The sequence below is a fragment of the Macrosteles quadrilineatus genome, unplaced genomic scaffold (assembly GCF_028750875.1).
Source record: "Macrosteles quadrilineatus isolate MER2022 unplaced genomic scaffold, UCM_ALF_1.0 Scaffold_8__2_contigs__length_117827958, whole genome shotgun sequence".
Taxonomy (NCBI): domain Eukaryota; kingdom Metazoa; phylum Arthropoda; class Insecta; order Hemiptera; family Cicadellidae; genus Macrosteles; species Macrosteles quadrilineatus.
The window spans coordinates 94,987,373-95,008,959 of NW_026542601.1; the positions used below are offsets into that span (position 1 = coordinate 94,987,373).

General features: G+C 33.6%; 1 protein-coding gene across 1 annotated transcript in view; it reads right to left on the minus strand.

The window, feature by feature from the left end:
• LOC129000579 (uncharacterized) overlaps positions 1-21,587 on the minus strand; it is a 225,482-nt gene that overhangs the window by 75,140 nt on the left and 128,755 nt on the right. The window contains exons 7-10 of the mRNA XM_054427540.1: positions 20,488-20,521; positions 20,195-20,325; positions 2,572-2,744; positions 1,903-2,083 (exon numbers count right to left, since the gene is read on the minus strand). Coding sequence (XP_054283515.1) covers positions 1,903-2,083; positions 2,572-2,744; positions 20,195-20,325; positions 20,488-20,521 — 519 coding nt within the window. The remainder of the gene's footprint in view (positions 1-1,902; positions 2,084-2,571; positions 2,745-20,194; positions 20,326-20,487; positions 20,522-21,587) is intronic.

The following is a 21,587-nucleotide window of genomic DNA, read 5'->3' on the forward strand; positions in this document are numbered from 1 at the left end:
ACATTATACTTTTCCTACAGTTACCATAAAACAAATAAATTGGTGAAGAAACATAACCTATTTTTACACAGAAGTGAACTTTAAATATAACATTTAATGTGAAGTGACAAATACAACAGTACAACAGCTGACCAGCTGATTTACAGCCAGTGCTGCCAACGTATTTCGCGCGCATACGACGTTGCCTGCATGTTACGCGTTCACTATTTCGTGCATTCACGTTGCAAATCTGGAGTGAGACAAAGTAATTAGAGTGAGACAATGTTAACATTGTCTCACTGATGAGTGAATTGGCCACTTTGCTTTCTCAAATCAGTGAGAGAACATGTACATTGTTAGGTAACTGTAGGAAAAGTAAATTTCCTTTTCCCTGAATGGAATGTTTACTTGAATAAGTTATGAAAAATGCCAGATTTATTCCCTTTATAGACTCTTAATAACCATTGTAGTACAGTACTTAGGTTTGCAGTTACACAGAAGGAAATAAATAAAGCGGTTATTAAGTAAAATTTAGGTGAAATAAATAAATCTGTGGACTTTGATCAAAATGAATACAAGCAAGCAAACTACATACTGTACAACAGTTAATCTCCAAAAGAATTACACGGAAACCGCAACTATTAATTTATTGTACAACAACGATCAAATTATGTGTTTTTGAGTCTTAAAAAAAGGGTTTATTAGGAAATTGAAAAATTGTATACTGGATGTCCCCCGTAAGTACAATGGTTTTTGGAATAGGTTTAATGTGTCAAAATAAAACCAAAATCTAGAATAATTTTTCCAAAAATTTCTTATTAGCAAGATATTTTTAATTTTGTATTTTCAATGTATGTCCCAAAAACTATTAAGATATTTTTATAAATCTATAAAAAAATTCCATTAAAAATTATTCGTTTAAGATGGTGGTTATGTGATTTTTATAACTTAAAAATTGTTATAACCGCGGAAAATGCCAAGCAGTCTGGGTTCACCTTTTTTGCGCCTAAACATTGCGATTTCTCAGCTATTTATCATTCGACCTTGTTGTCATTTTGATAGAGGAATGACCTTATTTGTAATGCTAAAGAAAAGTGTTCCTGGCATTTTTTTATTAAAATCAGGAGTGTATTTGTTATTTACGTTATAACAATTAAAATGGCCATCATTTTTGAACCAAAACGTATTTTAATGACATTTTTTCCAAAATAGATTATGACTTGATATAATTACCTGTATATTCAAAATTTCATAAACAAATCTTAAATAATCTATGAGAGAAAAATTTTAAAACACAAAAAACAAAGAGACAATGATCTCACAAACGAGGTATTTAGGAGAAAAAAATATCATTCTTGATTTTTGTTTTATTTTGACCCATTGAGTCCATTCCTAAATTTGTTGTACTTACTTACGGGACATCCTATACAAAATACCACATTTGTCCCATATATCTGTATTTACCAATAAAGAATAAGATGAAGCATATCGAATGGATTTTATTTCAACTCCGAAGTATCAAACGCTCATACTTCCATGGATTCTCCATGTTCTAGGTACCTTGTTGAGGTACCAGCGTCACGCAGAACCTTAAAGGTACCATTCCACAAAAAAGGACTTAAAAACTCCAGATCAGGCTATACCCAATCAGACCGCGTATCCAGTCAAACTCCTAAATTATTAGTGATTGGCAATATCATCAGACAACAGCTTAACATGGACACAGGTTCTATGGTATCTTTATGGTTCTGTTGGGTAGTGCAGGGTCGAACAAGATAGAATTGGTGACATTGAGCAACAAAGTGGTCCCTGAATCATGGCGAAGATGTTGTTGGCTTTATTTAGGATTGTTAAAATATGAAGTTAAGTATTGTGTATTCGTCCAAAATGTGACGTAAATAACAGGGCTAGAGTGGTATTTACCTTCTCCGGCGTGTTTAGCAGCTCCAGCAGGACGGCTACGAAGGCCTCAATGGTCATCTGTCTAGCCGAGTACTCGTCCAGGTAGTACGTGAGGGTGCTGAACTCGTTCTTCTTCAGCACCACACGAGCCTTCTCGTCCACCATCTGCAGCGCGGCTGACCGCGACGCGTGGATCCTCCTTCTGAAACACGAGTACAGGTTGGGGTGAGAACATGTAGAATGAGCAGAATATGCATCATACTTGAAATCATTCACTTCTACTCCTACGCATATGATTCTGCCAGGCTAGAGTAATACTCTGAAGAAGTACTTGACATGACTTAAGGCTTATATTAAATCATGTGCTGTTGAAATCGTATTATATCCAATTACTTAATTCAGGTGTTGCACAAGGTCATACATAATCTTCAGTTGTGTATCGTGTATCCACGGAACTACGCAGCATAGTCATAGTACAGTAGTATAAGGAATTAAAAACAATAGAGGAATCAATGGTAAAGGGTTGTTTCTGTCCCAATCATACTATCAGCCCTATTTATAAAAGTATTTTTAGTTAGTCACACATAGTATTTATGTCTGTGATGCGTTCGCACCCATGATTATTAGTTAGCAGAGTTAGTGTAAATAAAGAAGGAGCTTTATCTTCTTACGTAAGGAGTGGGTACTCACGCCTGAGGGGAGTCCCAGGGGTCGTTGTCGTAGGCAGTGCAGGAGTGCGGTACCTTCCCTACATCTCTGACCGTTAACGTCATTCTCTTATGGAACTTGAGTTGGTTGACAGCCTCATCGTGTGTTACGTCCAGGAATGACTGACCGTTCACCTCCAGGATCTGGTCACCGATCTATGGGGAACCATCAAACATTACTACAATTAGCTAGGACCATCCTCTTGAGGCACTAGAGTTGGTTGACGGCCTCTTCGTATGCCACGTCCAGGAACGACTGACCGTTCACCTCCAGGATCTGGTCACCGATCTATGGGGAACCATCAAACATTACTACAATTAGTACCACCCTCTTGTGGAACTAGAGTTGGTTGACAGCCTCATTGTATGCCACGTCCAGGAACGACTCACCGTTTATCTCCAGGATCTGGTCACCGATCTATAGGAACAATCGAACTTAATAACAATTCGAACCATCCTCTTGTGTTACTAGAGTTGGTTGACAGCCTTATTGTATGCCACGTCCAGGAACGACTCACCGTTCACCTCCAGGATCTGGTCACTGATCTATGGGGAACAATCAAACTTAATAACAATTAGAATAATCCTCTTGTGGTACTAGAGTTGGTTGACAGCTCCATTGTATGCCACATCCAGGAACGACTCACCGTTTATCTCCAGGATCTGGTCACCGATCTATGGGAACAATCAAACTTAATAACAATTCGAAACCTTCTCTTGGAACTAGGGTTGGTTTAGGGCTTCATAGTGTGTTAGTCCAGGGACGACTTACCGTTGACCAAACATTGACTTACAATATATCATGATACAATTCAACCAACGTGGCTTGAGTGGGAGTCAAGTATAGAACTCCTGTGTTAGAGAAGTTCTATTGCAATAGGTTTATAATCAATAATGTCAATCTATCTTCATAAATCAAAGATTATGTTTGTTCACCAACATGGGTGGTGAAGGGTAGTACTCGTGCTATGAGATTGGAGCTAGACAGTTTTTCAACAGTTCGCATTAAGTTTTAATCGTGTATAATGTAAACAAAACTATAGCCAATAACGAGGGATAACTGGGACATCTAATGTAGTTGCTCGTGGTTTTGCATCTCTTAGCATAATTTGATAATTTTGACATAATCTTACATCACATTTTATTAACTGTTGTCCAATATCTACAATGTAAATCCTATAGCCAATAATACGAGATATGTCTTTGGATTTGTTTTATCGAAATCTAGCGGAAGGATTAAGACAAAAATACGGAACTAGGTACTTTCAGATCTACAAGTTGATCCCTGAGGCCCTACCTCAGGTAAACTCTTATTCCGCTACACAAACCGTTTTAATATTATAGATGAATTGCCATATATGTACCATAAATATTAGAAAATAAACCGGTATGGATCATAAACATAAAAAATGACGTAACTGGCCCGAATAACATACCATTAATATACCAATAACATTAATATATGGTTTAGACGGTTAAATAATGTTAATTTTTGGGCCAGTGACATAATTTGTTTATGTTTATGATCCATACTGGGTCTTTTCTAGTATTTGTGATTTTATTTACTGTGTGCCAAGTAGCCATTTTGGTTTTTCAAAATAACAAGAAAAAATAAATAGGGAAAACATTCAGTTGTAACTATTGATCAGAGATTACACAGAAGATTACAGTACTCAACATTTGAACAAAAACTGTTCCTATCGAATGCTGACTATTTTACTTGGATTATTTTACTTTCCCACCAAAATATTCCCCCCCAAGTACTAAGGAAATTGTTGTTAAATTTTCATTTAACAGTGGAATAACGACTCAATGTTTCTCCATTATTTAAGTAAAGCTTCTACAATTTCTGTCACACTCTTTTCTAAGGTTTACATCGGTCGGCTGTGTTTAGTTGAATTAGTAAGGCTGAAGATGGCTGAAGTTTCAATTTTAGTTATAGAAAGACTTAGTTAGGTACCAAGGAAATAGATCACACCCCTAAGTTACATAAATATTGTATTTTCGCATCTTCTACCTATCTATAATATTAAAACGAAACAGTGTTTTTTTTATTTCACGATTCTGAATCAACCACTAGACGGATTTTCATGATTTTTGTGTTGAAAGAAATATAATTTTTAGAACTAGGGAATTTTAGGGCCCCAGATTTTTAGAAATTAAGTTTTATTTTTTTTTAAAGTCTAGCAGCCGACGCTAAGATTCTAAACTAGCTTTTGGCATAAAATAATCAGCATTTGGATGAAATTGTAAAGACATACTTAGGGTTGACTTATTTATACTATGTGTAATGCTAATCATTAATACGTTCAATTCTTCTGTAAGAGGATGACAGATTAATTAAATATACATAGTAAAATACTAGGATGTTCAAATTATTTTTTTTAGCAATCTTTGTAATCTTCGATTTGTTTTAGAGCAATATAATTTGTTTAAACTAACAGCTGGTTAAATATCAACTATGGAACTATGAGGTTATTTTATTTACTCTTATTTTGTCATTGATTATAAGAAATAAGTAAGATTAGTAGACAACCGAGATAAGTAACACCATCGATGTAATACAAGTCGAGGCTCCGTACAAGAGTCTTAAAAAAAGGATATGCAAATTATTTTGCTACTCAACTTTTTTAGGAAAGGGTAGGAAAATAAAAATGTTTACATGTTTTAATTCATCTTAGTAGCTTTTTGTTTACAATCAATGTTTGAATGCTTAAACTTTGTTTGAATTAGGCCCGGAAATATTGATGTCATAAAAAGGGAGACCAAGAATCCTCAGGAATACCATTAGCACCACAACCTCAGACGGGTATTATCCAAAGATATACAGATGAATGACATAGATTGAACACACCGTCATCATTGACATAGGATACTACAATTATTTATACTAACCATCCATTTATGAAGTCTAAAAAAGTTGTTTGGCGTGTGTTTAGTTTCGGTTACGTTTGGAGGCGCTGATGTAGGCAAAATATCCCTTTTATTTAAACTGAATAGTTTAAATAAATGAATATGGGGAATTACGATGTTCATTGGTTGAATGAGGGTGGTTTAATTATCAAGGATATTAGAACTGATAATGGTAGGCTATAGATAACCAACATAGACAATTACGTCACTAGCTTTACTAGCGTGTTTACTTTTTACATTCCTTCAACATGTGACCAGTTCTTTTTTCAAATGAATATTATTTTATTTATTATTTATTTAGCAATTGATGTAGTGAAATTGATATAGGCTAAAGGATATGTGTGACGATTCGTTTAATGATGTCAGGACACCAACGTTACTGTGAATTTTATTGGATATTTTCGTTTGATTTTACTGAGTTTCTATTCAGACCTACTGGAAATTGTGTATTATGTAGTATGTTTTATTAATGATGAATTTATTGTGGTGATATTGATTATGGAAGGGGCAGGTATGCGATGTAAGGTGATATCGTGGACTAGGCCTATACACTTCTAAATTGATAATTACTCTTTCTACTGTAGGCTGCAATAAAATTTGTCTTTATACGTGTAAACTAGCTGTTCTGAATTATACACAGTTTTAATTGACTATTCGATTCCCGTACGTAGGACGGGCTAACACCTCGTATATATAAAATCCAATGTATGTTTGTTTGTCCTTTATGGACTCCGAAACCGCTTGACAGATTGTAATGAAACTTTCAGGCATTATTAAGCATTTTTTAAGGATGGTTTTTGTGATGTTTGGTGCAGATACGACAAAAGGACCCCAGTGGCTCTGGAGTTTGCCATGTCAACCTTATGAGTACTCATATTTAAATGGAATTAAAGAATTAATTTCAACAGCTGGTTTAACTAAAAAAAATTGATTCTGTGATGTTCAATAGCATTAAAAAGTTAATAGGTTTACCAACAGGGTGCAGCACTATTACTTTTTTAAAATTTATGACAACGGTTAATTTGAAACCAAAAGGTAAGTGAGCGTATCAAACAAACTTCAACCTGAAGGCGAGTTAGCGTAGCGAACGAGCTAACCTGAAGGCAAGTGAGCGCAGCGAACGAGCTCCAACCTAAAGGTGAGTGAGCGTAGCGAACGAACTTCAACCGGGACGTGATTGGGCCATACGAACGAGCTTATCTTGAAAATGAACGAGCATTTGACATAAAACCACATTAGGACAGGACGATGTCTGTCGGGCCAGCTAGTTCTTTATAAATAAATGCCATTGGGATTTGTCACAAAACAGTTGGTTTAGATCAATTTAGACTTATATTTTGAGGGAAAACTAATTTTAGAATACACTAAGCCTAATGATCACCCCCGAAAAGAGCTTAATCCCCAGGTATCCTATTTTATATCCTATCTCACACTTTATTAAGAAATGTTTGCTTGTTTATGGTCTTATCAATAAAAAAATTATTTGAATAACTAGGGGAAGGATTTGGCTGAAATTTTAGGAAGTAATATAAAAGTAAATAATCTAAAAACAAATTGCACATAAGATATTTAACCGTATTTTTAGTCGTTGGTTGTAAATATTCAGAAGTTAAATACACATTTTGTTGACTTGTTAGTATATTATATTCAAAGATTTATTTTCAGGATGAATTGGCGTTGAACATGCCCTTGTAAAGAAGGCGGGCGTTTCTGTCAGCGCCAGATGGGAGTTGTTAATGTCTGGGATTTTAGGTCGCGGTCAGACTATGACGATGATCATAATTTGATTTTGGTATTACATCCTCCTCCATAGTTCCTAAATATAATTACTTCAATATCCTAGCCCCATAATACAGATATGTGTAGTATAAATGATATATATATATATAAATGAATGACTTATATAAATGATTACTGAAACAAAAGATGTTTTTAAAACAAGGAGGCAAACGATTTTTGTTATTTAAATAGCATAAATTTGCTTAAAAATAAACTTCAAATAAACTTTAAAATAATTTTTAAATAACATTAAGGCATTCAAACATATTATATTTAATAATGTATTCAGACGAGAGTACAAATACCGAGTAATATCGTAATCAAATTAAGTTATACTAGTGGCCTATAGATAGCCCCTAATTTAGACTACAATAAAAAAAACATACATAAAATGACAAATATTCGAAATAGGCCTATGTTTTTAAAGTTATCAATTTTATGTTAGCCTACTTAAAATTAAGTGTTTTTTTTTTGTTTTATATCTTAGTTTTCCTTCCGTTGGAGTCGTATATTAGTTGTTTCTGATGTGTCAATGAAATACAATTGTAAAATAATGATTAAATCAATAACACAACATATTAACAAATGGAAACGTGCACACGGTTTGGCCTGAGCCCGGAGAGCGACGAATCAGAGCTGAAATCATACAGCCAAATATTGCACATCTTTTCTATTTTAAAATTGAAGATTTGTTTTGTAATCTTACGAATTCTGTTATAGTTTCCATTTTGAGAACCACATGTAAAGGTCAAAATTATTGTTAATTATTATGAAGGCAACTCCCCATTTCGTGGTAGTAAGTCAGAAATATATCTATGCATTTGTCCCTGAATTTTAAGACAATAAGGCCCATTTCCCGGAATCTCTTTTTGTGTAGCGGAAATCGACGCAAAAGCCATTGCACTGTTGTATTGCCTTATGTTTTTTATGAAGTTCAAATCATCGTCATTTACTTGTGGTTGTGGGATGTCCATAGTGGCAACATGCGTTGAAATGTCCATTTGTGGCCTCCTCTGCGAAGTGAAATGCGCCACAATGCATGCAAGTGCTTTAAGAGGACCTAGATTGTGAGAAACAACACTCAACTCATTTTCCAGCGTTCTTCTAAAGGCAGGTTGTAAAACAGCTTCTGGATTTCTTTCACAGTTAGGCCCTACATGACGTTCTCTTTTGCATTTCTTAAGTCTGTTGAATTCCTGGACACTCTTCCACGTCTTGCAGGTCTTCCCCTACCCTGTGAAGTTACTTCACTCATTATAAAAACGGAAAACAAAAAAATTAAACACAATTCATTTTGAAACATTATTTACCAATATTGACTTTCGGAATAAATGTAAACATTGCAAATAAAATACCCCCGTCGCAGCAAACCTGCATACTAAGCGAATTTCCATTTACCCGGCTTGATTTCTACTAAAATATTCCCTATAAATTTTTAGATTTATTTCCTATTTAAATAACATTAATTTTAGTGAGTAGTTAGGTTTGCTGCTACGGGGAAGATGTTGAGGTGTGTTTTTTTCAATTGAAATATTGATAGCTTAGTATGAAATAAGCCAAATTGCCAAATTTGATTAAAATATATCCATAAACAAGCAAACTAGAACAGTTTTATTTATTCTCCATAAGAATAACATGAGAATTCTAAATTTACAATTTTTTAAATTTTCTCCGTAGTCAATGAACATTCAAAAAAACTTCAATATACTAAATTATTTGTTTTTTTTTAGCTCTTCAAATTGGTCTAGAGAGAAATTTAGAAATTTAAAGTTTTTAGGGTCAAAAATGAGAAAAACCCATTTTTACCCCATAAAACCCCCCATAAACCCCTGATCCCATGGTCCGATTATGCTGGTTCGCGAACTCGTTCGAATAAATGTAGGTTTACACGTTTGTACCAAATTTCATCAAAATCGGATCAATTTTGCGCGAGTTATCGCGCTAACGGACACATATATAAATATATATATATATATATATAAATATATATATATATAAATATATATATATATATATATATATATATATATGAATTTGAACGGATGGTGTTTTTGGCCTCTGGGGACCTCAAAACGAAAAAGTAAATCGGTCCCGTGTCTAGGTCTTACCATGAGACCTACGGTAATAGCTTATTCCCTATATGGGAAATTCGCCAAAAAAAGTAACAGCTGATAGAATGCAGACGTTTTTCAGTCCCCATGCATTTCTTATGGTGGATATTTTACGTTATATCTCGTTTTCTGGTAACTTTATGGGAATTCTGCTATTTTTCCCGAGTCCGGGGTCAAGACCTTCAATTTGAGACCTCTCCCACTTTTCTGCGACTTACCAGACGTCCACAATTTTTTGGTAAACATTTTTTCTTACAGAATTATACAGGGTGATTTGTACTCAGTGTGACAAAATTTTTTTGGTGTAAGTACAAAGTAAATGAAGTGTGATGATGCATATCAAATGTTCCAAGTCTCAAAATTAGCCTCCCAAAAAATATTTTATGTTTTTCAAAAATAACCATGCTTTTAAACTTAATACAGCGATTTCTCAATTACCTGTATATGGATTTGAGTTGATAATGTCATTTTCGTGTTCTACATTAAATTTTGAACAAGAATAATGGAAAATGACGGAGAATCAGTTCTAAAAACTCCATTGTAAATAGATTCAAAGATAAAAATTAAGATATTTGATAAAAATTTTAAAAACAATGGTCCATTGCATTTTTCACACCCTATATACAAGAAAGTGTCGGAATATATTAGAAACTGCGCCATTTTATAAGCTTTCCAACGATATGCTACACTATTGATGTTTATGTCTGCTTATGTACGCTTTAATGGTTTGAAGACTACAAAGCATGGTGTCTTTACCATTTAAAACATAGAAAGTCGGCATGTATTAAGCAAAAGTTGTATTTTTGATTCAGCTTGAACAGTAAAAACAGTAAAAAAGTTCCCTGTTTTCTGGTATTCAAACCACTAAAACAAACAAAATATATCTAAACCTCAATAGTGTAGCATATGGTTGGAAAGCTTATAAAATGGCGCAGTTTTTAATATATTCCGACACTTTCTTGTATACAGGGTGTGAAAAATGTAATAGACCATTGTTATTAAAATTTTTATCAAATATCTTAATTTTTATCTTTGAATCTATTTACAATGGAGTTTTTAGAACTGATCCTCCGTCATTTTCCATTATTCTTGTTCAAAATTTAATGTAGAACACGAAAATGACATTACCTACTCAAATCCATATACAGGTAATTGAGAAATCGCTGTATTAAGTTTAAAAGCATGGTTATTTTTGAAAAAACATAAAATAGTTTTTTGGGATGCTAATTTTGAGACTTGGAACATTTGATATGCATCATCACACTTCATTTACTTTGTACTTACACCAAAAAAATTTTGTCACACTGAGTACAAATCACCCTGTATATACTAGTGTAGCTGTTGCTCGAATTCGAGCAATTGCGAAGCATTACAGGCTTTATTTTAAAACTAATAACGGTCATAATTTCCGATCACTTTATAAAAGTCGACTCAAAGATTGTGGAAATACTCTCGATGTACACAACAGTTAGATATAATCAAAATTGTTTGTAAATATCTTATATTTTTTCAAAAGCTGATATTGTTTTTTAGAGTTTTCTACAAATGTTTCCCACTCATAGCCGCATTAGGTTCTCTATAATAATGATTATAAATGAAGAAAAAAACATAATTTCTATTTCTTATACTTGGTTGTGTTCTATGACTTTCTTATGTTTCCATTGTTTGCAAATCGGCTCTTTCAATGATCGCTCAAGAAATGTAGCACAGTGTTAATTCAGTTTTATTTTTAGTAGGCTTGTATCAAATTGTACAGGATTTCTCGTTTTTTCCATTGTAATAACTGCACCAACCCAAGTATCGTCTACAGATGCAATACGCCAAAGAATCATCTACGTGCAACACGCCTACGTACAATCTCCAAGAAGTGGTAAAAAAAAAGGCAGAAACCAACCCATACAATAGACATTAGTTAACTCCATTAGAAATAATTTTAAGAGTTACTGTGATATTAGGATTTTCCACTGATTTGGCAATAGAACATTATATTGCAAAACATGACACGATGCAGAAGAAAATCGATTTTAAAAATCAGAAAAAACCATTGCAAATACATTACTTCATTTTGCCAAATTTAGTAAATCACAATTTAAATATTAACAGCTGTTTCATTAAAAAGTAGTGTAAAATTATACATATGGTCATAATGTAAACAAATCTGCTGAGGGGACTTTAAAGGCCTCTGGGGCAGAGCCCCAAGGTAATTTACCTTGTTTCTCTTTTGATTGCTTATCTATAGACCAAGACGTTTCTTTATCGTCTTAACGGGAAAACCCCGTTTTCCCCCCATAAGAATAACATGGGATGGGAATTTAAAGGCCACTGGGGCAGAGCCCCAAGGGAATTTACCACATTTCTCTTTTGATGGCTCATCTACAGACCAAGCCCTTTCTTTAGACACCTCTACCAAGTTCCTACGCCCAGCCGTTCTCTCAAATTAGCTGTCACAAAGAAAAACAGTTTCAAATTAATATATAGATAGATGTATTGTATGGATCTATAGGAGAGGATTTAGGATTAGTTCTCCTCTTTTTAAAATTATTATTGGTTGTTTGTAAAATGTCTCGCTTTTCAACGATAATATTTACCATTAAAAATGCCTTTTTTAGAATGTTTTAAAAAATAGTTCCTAACTATGTGTTACGCAGAACAGGTGCCAGTATTAACTACACCAAGAATTTACTAAAATGAATTTATATTAATGCGACTCTAAATATACCACAATACTTCCTACTTAGTTTATAAAATATGTTTCGTTTTATTTGTTGGCTAAGATAATTACACTATACTCTCTTACCTACCCAAATAAAACCAGTGTTTTATTAGACAGTTTTTTACTATTACTTGTCGTTTTGTTTCACCAATAAAATCATGTTAGAGCTCCAGTGATACATTTATTTGTGATGCTCCGTTCGATAAACGTAAAGGGTAGGTATACTTAAAATCTGACAATTTAAGGAAATATTTAAGCCCAAATCCAATCAGTTAAATGCAGATTCGCTTAGTCTGCAGATTTAATGCGACGTTTTATTTAAATCAAATATGCTTATTAGGACGTCGTTGTGTTGTTTTTGTTATTTAAGATCTTGACTAATGACATAGATAAAACATAGCCCGATTAATTTGCATAATTGAGACGTTTTGCTTTCTCAATTTGAATCAATCAATATCTATTACCTAATTACATAGGATATTCAGAATCGGATCTTTGTCGGGTTAATGCATCATTTCTTGCTGTTTAGTGTTAATCAAGTGACAAAAATGTATTAATTACTTTAGCTTATTTGCAACACAGTTATTTGTCTTCTTAATTAATTCTTAGAGTTAATTTGCATTTTGATGATGGATCGTTCTAAGACCAAACAAAGTGATAATACCGGGTTCTAAAAAAAATAAAACATGTGGTTTTATATTAGTTCTTGAACATTGATAGTATCAATTGTTTCATGTGATAAAAAGAAAACTAGTAATACAATTAAAATAATAAAGGTAAATGATCAGTAATTAATAAATAATAATAATAAATCAATTTTAATATTCTAAATGTATAAAATCATCAAAAAACCTATACAGTAACAAGTTTTACACACACTAAACACACGATTTGGCATTTAGTAGTTTGGTAATTTATTCTTAGTTGTCAGTGAGTAAATTAGGAGACAACTAAAATTATTACAAGAAAACTATTCTAGATCTGGAATTATTAAAAGATCATATTGATTTCAAAAATAAAACTACGGAGAAACAATCACCAATTTACTTGTAACAATAAATTTAGTATGTCATTTCACTATGGCTTAAAACTTGAAAATGAAAATACAATCTAGCACTGTTCAAACAAAAAATAATCGTAAAATGTAGTGATAAGCTTACATTTAGTCTCTAAATAGCTAAACGAGTATATACAGGCCTATTCCATGCCAGGTTGTATGTAACTTTAATAACTACGAGCAAGAACTATATTCAGTGACTAATAAAACATTTGATCTTATATCAGCTCAGTTTTTGGGTCTTAAAACGTTTGGGCTTCGTTGCTTGTGTTATAAGTCCCACTTTGTCTGTGGTACGTAGACAAAATTAATACTATTTTAGGCCCCCAACTATTTTAATTTATTTTCCTTAGTACAAATGCACGATTTTCTCCGCAACCATTATGCGTACAAACACGCTTCAATGTTCTAAATTATTTGTTTTTGAGCTATAAAAAATGTTTTCAAATGAAGTTAAGAGACTTTAAGTTTAGGTGGTGGAAAATTGGAAACCGCCAATAAAAGAAACCGTTACCATAAGCTAGGTCAAGCTGTTTTGTAAACTCGTTCAAATAAACATAGATTTACACATTTTACTAAATTTCATAAAAATAGGACGATCTTTACTCGAGTCACTGTGCTAACGAACACTAACTTTTAAATATGAATTTGAACAGGTAATGTATTTGGTCTCTGGGAAAATCAAAACAAAAATTTATAAAATTGGTACTGGGTTTATGGCTTGCCATGAGATCTAATGCAATAGCTTATTCCCTGCTATATGTTAAAATCTTTGTTTTACAATTGCCTGCATGACGTATACAATATGGTTACAGCCTCAAGATTGCTTACCTAACATTATCAGGCGCGCCACTAAGTTAAGTGTTTTAACATTAAAATTGGTTTTGATCCCTAGTCCTTTACTTTGTAACTGAGATAAGATGATAATTTTCTTATATTTTTTGTGCATAAAAAGTGTTTAACTGAGGACACTGAGGTACAAATAAAAATAACGTTATCCCTAAAAAGTATTTTAAAGTAATCAAATATATCATGAGCCAACAACAAACATTGTTTTCTGCTTAGCGGGACTTAGGAAAACACCAATAAAATGAAACGTTGTTTAAAACGCTAGACTGATGCGATTTTAAAATAAAATGAATATTCATGAAGTTTTTCGTTGTCAGTGCTGAAAAGTTGGCAACAATAATGTTTTTGTATCGCAACCCTGATGGAAAATTTATACAAACGAAATTTTATGGCAAATATCTTTTTAATAACTCAGTCGCTGTTCTGGCTGTATATTAGTTAATACCCCACCACCGCAAACCTACTGACTGCGTATATGAATTCGAACGCATGGTGTTTTTGGCCTCTGAGGATATTCATAACGAAAATGTAAATGGTCCCGGGTCTAGGTTTTACTAGACATTTCATACCCATGTTAAAGTTGCCAGGTTTTAATGAGATTTGTCTTAGTTGATGTGAGCCACCTACAGATTGCGCTGATCTAAATTACTGATTTCTGCCGATTACATGATGGTTTATCCTAAGTCAAATCTCTGCCATGGCTACAACTCTACTAAAACAAATAGCAAATGCTAGACGAAGTCAAGTGTGCCCCTGACTTCACTAAAAATCTCCTAGCAATTGCTAATGAAAAATCTAGTGGTAGGGTTTTATTCACTTCTATCTAAGCAATTGCTTGGTGTCCGGAAATGTCTAGCAATTTCTACCCCTAGCAAATGCTTACTCCTTTTATTCACACCAAAGTAAGCTAAGGAAAAAACCTAGTTTCAGCAAATGCCAGTTTTTATTCACTTCACCCACAAGGCTAGTGACGTAATTTGTTTATGTTTATGATCCACACTGTTTCTGTTCTAATATTCGTCGATACAGCCATACTGTGCCTGTATTTTTACGGCAAATTGTGGCTGTTCAGATCACTAGTTTTAACTACCATAACGCCTTCTTCCTGCAGACGCAATATGGGTGCTGCGCTAAGTTTGCCTAAGGTGCGTAGATTGAAGGCGTTACAAAGTCGAATAATGAGTACAAGGGTGCCGAAAATCTCGTCGTTGTTTGGGAGGTTAACAATATATATCGTACCTATTTATGATTTCCAACAGATTAAATTTTTCATTAAAAACATTCAAAATAGTGACTAAAATATGTTATAAATACCCCCTAGCACAAGAGCAGACAGAGCTAATTTCTATTTGCTTGATTGGGTTTTTACTCCAATATTTCCTTAAATTACAAATACTGTACTATGAAATGGATGCACGAAAATGTTTAGGTTATATATTTGAATAGTAGAGATTTAGAAGTTTAAGGTTCTTACCTTAAATTTTCTACTCGTGTCGTTAACACTATTTACGCAAGTTGCGTACACTACTTTACCTACGACAGTGTTTTAATTACCAAAAATCACTACTCATAACTTTTAAGAGATGTTATGTTTTCGTTTATAACCTCTTATTGCCACTGACAGTAAAGCAACGAAACCACTCAACAATTAAATTGGCCTGAACAGCTGATTAGTTAAAGTTCGAATCATTACAATTTTACTTCTACTCTCTCAATCCTTGAACCTCATTGGTCTGTTACCCATGTTGTTATGTAGTTATGAGTAAAACTATGCTGTTATGTAAGTAAACAATGCTGTTATGAAAGTAAACAATTCTGTTATGAAAGTAAACAATGCTGTTATGTGAAACTTTTCAATTCTTCAAGAACTAATCTGAAACGGCTACTTTATAGAACGGTCTTAGGTAAAGGTTTTAATGTAGTGCACTCAAATACTGATAATAAAATTTTCAAATGTACCTATAATCGAACCAATAAAGAGTTTCATTGTACAGTAAAATGTTTCTTTTCATGCGATTCAGCACGATATTTTGAGGACTATGACTAGGATGGAATAGGACAAAACTTATACGTCAGTTCTTTATGCAAATAGCGTTTTTTTGTTATTACAGAGTACTGTACAATGTCATTAAACAATCTAGCTCCCACAAAATCAGCCATCCTACACCAGTTCAGTTTTACTCAAATAAGCATGCTTTGTCAAGACGTTTTAAAATTCACTGTAAAGACCAGGTTCAGTAAATAATGTTTGGATGTTTGAGAGGTTTCGAAATCTAATAAAATACAATTGTTTAAATTGTACAGCCACTCCAGATCAATGCATTTATTTACGCTCAAAGTTTGGAAGTAGTTTAGTCATTCTTTATATACACATTTTATAAACAATAATAGGTATAAACAAATAGATGGTATGGATGATAAACAAATAGATTTACCTATTTGAATCCACACTTATCTTTAGTTTTCCAAGAGAATATTTTTTCTTGCCCTCAGTACTGACAACTAAGTCGCAAAAACGTATGAGTCCCCGGAGTGGTGTTAGCCGTCCCCAGTGAGTCAGCCTAAGGTTCCATATATCATGTAGTCACACAGGCTTTTTTAGTTTTGCAAAATACATGCAAACATAAATTCAATATGTAAGATACAATTAAAATACTCTAGTGATCTATGTGCATAACAAGTTACACATTTTGAGAAATGCGATTGATGTAGTTTTTATACAAAAATCTAAATTTTAAACAACAACTACATTCTTTTTTGTCAATGCCGATTCATCGAGTGGACTAAGTGGATTAATTTTGATTCCAAGTCAAAGAGTAGTTTTTAAAGTCCATCGCAATTTGCAAATTAAGTAAAGGTTTGAAATGGATTACTAATTCACTTTTACTATATGTAAACCCATCCGTAACATAGGACAAAAATTTATAAAATCGTTATACTACTAAGATTTGTTATTGTATTAAGGAGACTACGTTCTTCTACACTGTGTAGAAGCCGAGTACAACAGCTAGTTATATCTTAATTTTTTTTATGGTTCTTTTGTTTACGATTTTCAACTACCAAACACTTAGAGTGATCAAGGTTAAAAGTATAAATAAAGCTTACACATTCACCTACAGAACGCAACCTAAACTAATATGTCCACCAAAATCGCAAAACTGTCCGAAAGCCCAAAATGGGTTATTTCGGGGACAGCTCAAAATTTTAAATGAAATCCCCATTAAATGACACCTCAGTTTAAAATCCTTGAGTATAAAAGAAAATCGGTGGGAACTAGAGGTATCTCGCTCGAATCATTATAGAATGGGGACAATTTTTACAAATGTAATGGAGCTAATCCTTACACAGTAGTTTATACAGTATTGACATATAAATACAGATTTAAAGATTTAAAATGAGATTGTGAGAAGAAGTGGTGCTATATCTAAATTTGATGTATTTATTATAACTTAATAATTAACTACTAAAGTATACAAGAGGTTGTCCAGTGGTCGAAAACTTGACTAAACATATGTATTGTACAGACTTCTCTATTTTCACCCCACGCTTTAAATAAAACATGACGTAATTGGAATTTCTCCATGTTTTTTATTTTATTTTCTGTTTATATTTTGTTGTTATTTCGTCACCATCATGGCAACCCATAAGACCCATATTAATTTTGTTTAATTTTAAATTCATTTTAGCGAATTTCCCATATAGGGAATAAGCTATTACCGTAGTACTCATGGTAAGACCTGGACGCGGGACCGATTTTTTTTTCGTTTCGAGGTCCCTAGAGACCAAAAACACCATCCGTTCAAATTCATATATATATATATATATATATATATATATATATATATATATATATATATATATATATATATATATATATATATATATATGTGTCCGTTAGCACGATAACTCGAGCAAAAATGACCCGATTTTGATGAAATTCGGTACAAACGTGTAAACCTACGTTTATTCGAACGAGTTCGCGATCCAGCATGATCGGACCATGGGAACGGGGGTTTACGGGGGGTTTTATGGGGTAAAAATAGGTTTTTCGCATTTTTGACCCAAAAAACATAAAATTTAGCAATTTCTGTCCAAACCATTTTGTAGAGCTTAAAAAACAAATAATTTAGTATATTGAAGCGTTATTATGCGCCTAATGGTTACGGAGAAAATTCCAAAAAAATTTAAATTTAAAATTCCCATGTTATTCTTATGGAGAATAAGTAAACTGTTGTAGTTTGCTTGTTTATGAACATATTTTGATCAAATTTGAAAAATGTTTTTATTTCTTACTAACTATTAACATAAAAAAAACTGTTTTACCTCCCTGATGCAGCAAACCTAAGTACTTGTTAAACTAATTCTATTTAAATCGGGAATAAATGTTATATTTTTAAGTAGACATTTCAGTGTAAATCAAATGGAAATTCGCTTAGTCTGCAGGTTTGCTGCGGCGGGGGTATTTATGTTTATTTTTTATCCTATTTTAATTTACAAATGGATTCTGCACTTCCACAGGGTTCTATCTTTCTAACAGTATGCGTAGATTTTTACCTGCGATGCACACGAGCTAAGAAAAAAGGTTTTCCAGAAACACGCTTGCCTATTTATACGATTCAAACATCTGGGTTATTTTCTTTAGATACATTTTTTTGTCATCAAACACGGGCCAAGTTTCTGGATCCCAACTATTAATCGAAATCATTAAGCATCACATAACATCATCATATAACACAAAACGAAATATGCATATTACAATTTGTGTTAAATATAAAAATCGTTAATTAAAAATCATAAAACAACTATCCACAGGGAAAATGTGTTGTCCTTCAAGTGAATAGCAACATTATTATCTTTATCCTGCTGGAAAGTTAGTTGCAACATATTTTTAAAAAGCAATAAAGAGACAGAACAAACAAAATGTTATGTCACATCTTGCGACGCTCTCCAATATCACTCGGTCTTTGTCAACACATAAGTATGATATATCCTACACCCGGGTCGCGCTATTTTAATATTACTTGTCTCTGAAATCCCACATTGTCAAGACATAAGAACGTTTAGTTTGTGAGAAGACAACAAACATATGACTACTGAAATTGGCTGTCAAGTGCAGTAGGTATTGCTGTTTGGAACGCACATTGTGAAACAAAATCCAAAATATGTGGTTTGTGCCTCTATCCATCAATAATGTATATAACATTTCCTCAGGGTATGTAAATAGAATAACATAAATTGCAGGAAAATGGCTCAATGTTAAATACGTACAACTTAGTTTTGAAGTTTGGCATATTAATTGGAAAGAACTTATTTACTATCAGTTTACTTGTTGTTGCTATTATTACATCGTTATCAAATATGTCTCCCAGCATTTCTTTATAAAATTTGTAAATAAAATACACTTTTAAACTGAAAAAAATACAATATGGTAAACATATAAAATATGTTACTACGGCAATCACACTGGGCACTACCAGGCGCATTTCTATGTTTTGTAAAAAAAAAGCAGTGAATGGAATTTTGTTTTTGTTTTTTAAGGACCCTTAAATACCTTATTAGAGACTTACTAGCTATCACACAATTATGCATAGTTTATCTTTAAAATTAATACGATAAGAGTTATCTCTGTTACACCCTCATCCGAACTACTAAACCAATTTTTACGATTGAGGTGTAAATTTAAATGTTATGACCTTACGCAGGGGCGAATGGACTAAATGGGTAATGTTCGTTAAAGTTAGGGGGGAGGGTAGACTGAGCCTTTGATTTATTTAAAAAGTACCTTACAACACTAAAAAACACTTGAATTTTTAATCTAACAGTTCAGTTGGGTGTTAAATCACAATCAGACCTATTTCTTTTACTTCTGGAAATTGGTTTATATTACGGTTAAACATACATTGACAGCAACTTTAACTTATAACGTTGCAGTTACGTCTTATATGTTTCGTGGCCATTGCCACATCTTCACGTACTGTACGATTCTTTGAAAGGGAAATTCATCACAAACACACGTTGGCACATAATTGCTAAAAAAACTCACGTCGCAGTGTGTGACAAATAAATTCAGGTCATAGGATATAGTGATGTAAATAAATATTTGATAGCGGCATAATTTCAATGATTTGTTTGGTATACAACAGCTGTATGTCATATTTTAAGAGTATTTAATATAAGTACTTGCCATGAGTCCAGCTCGATCAGCAACGGAATCCTTATCAACCCCCGTGATGAAGATACCGAGATTGTACTCCACTCCTCCTCTTATCATCAGACCCAGGCTTTGACCAGGCTCTATACTGAGCTCCACCTGCCAAACAGACAGTACACAAAGAGTAGTTAGTTATGAAGATACCGAGATTGTACTCTACTCCTCCTCTTATCATCAGACCCAGGCTTTGACCAGGCTCTATACTGAGCTCCACCTGCCAAACAAACAGTACACAAAGAGTAGTTAGTTATGAAGATACCGAGATTGTACTCTACTCCTCCTCTTATCATCAGACCCAGGCTTTGACCAGGCTCTATACTGAGCTCCACCTGCCAAACAAACAGTACACAAAGAGTAGTTAGTTATGAAGATACCGAGATTGTACTCAACTCCTCCTCTTATCATCAGACCCAGGCTTTGACCAGGCTCTATACTGAGCTCCACCTGCCAAACAAACAGTACACAAAGAGTAGTTAGTTATGAAGATACCGAGATTGTACTCAACTCCTCCTCTTATCATCAGACCCAGGCTTTGACCAGGCTCTATACTGAGCTCCACCTGCCAAACAAGTACATAAAGAGTAGTTAGTTAGGAAGATGCAAAATTATATACAGAGTGCCAAAAATATTAGCTCCGGCTGGTGCTTAACTAATTATTACTTTGATGGGTGGACAGTCTAAAAGTTAATCTCCCATCCATATCAGCTGCCACGGACTTTTTGAAACTATCGGTAACCGAGTGTATGAATTGTAACATACAATTTTAGAAATCACCGAATACTTAGTCTCCCATCAAAGTTGATACTTTTACGTTCCTTTCTAGTGACTGAGAGTACCACGTGATTCAAACTAAAACCATTGAGCTCCTAGTGGTTGGATACAGAAATCTTTTGACCATCCTGATATCTGCGTTGGCAATTTTACAGCGACAAAAGTATGTGATCCTTCTTTCAGATCATCATTGTATAGGCCCTCGTCAGAATTTTTGATCAGTCTCTTTTGATGTTTACAAAACTTTTCCAGTTTTTTATTCGTTTCCTTTCCAACTTACAACATTCGTACAATGATACATGCAGAAGTAAATGTTTCACTCAATGGATCCCTTCCCAGGCCTAGTCGGGATTAAACTGTTTAGAAGTTTTCCTTTAGGGTTCAGGAACTGAACAGGAAACTTAGGAACATATCAATAACTAGCATACTGTGTAAAGCGGAGGTACTGTGTACTACTAGATGATACATGGCGACTAAACACAATCTGGTGTAGTAACAACTCAATCCTGGGTAATATATTGGTATCCATCACATGCAGTAAACATTCATATTAGTTCCAGAACTTAATCCCCCCCCCACTAAATCACTTACAACG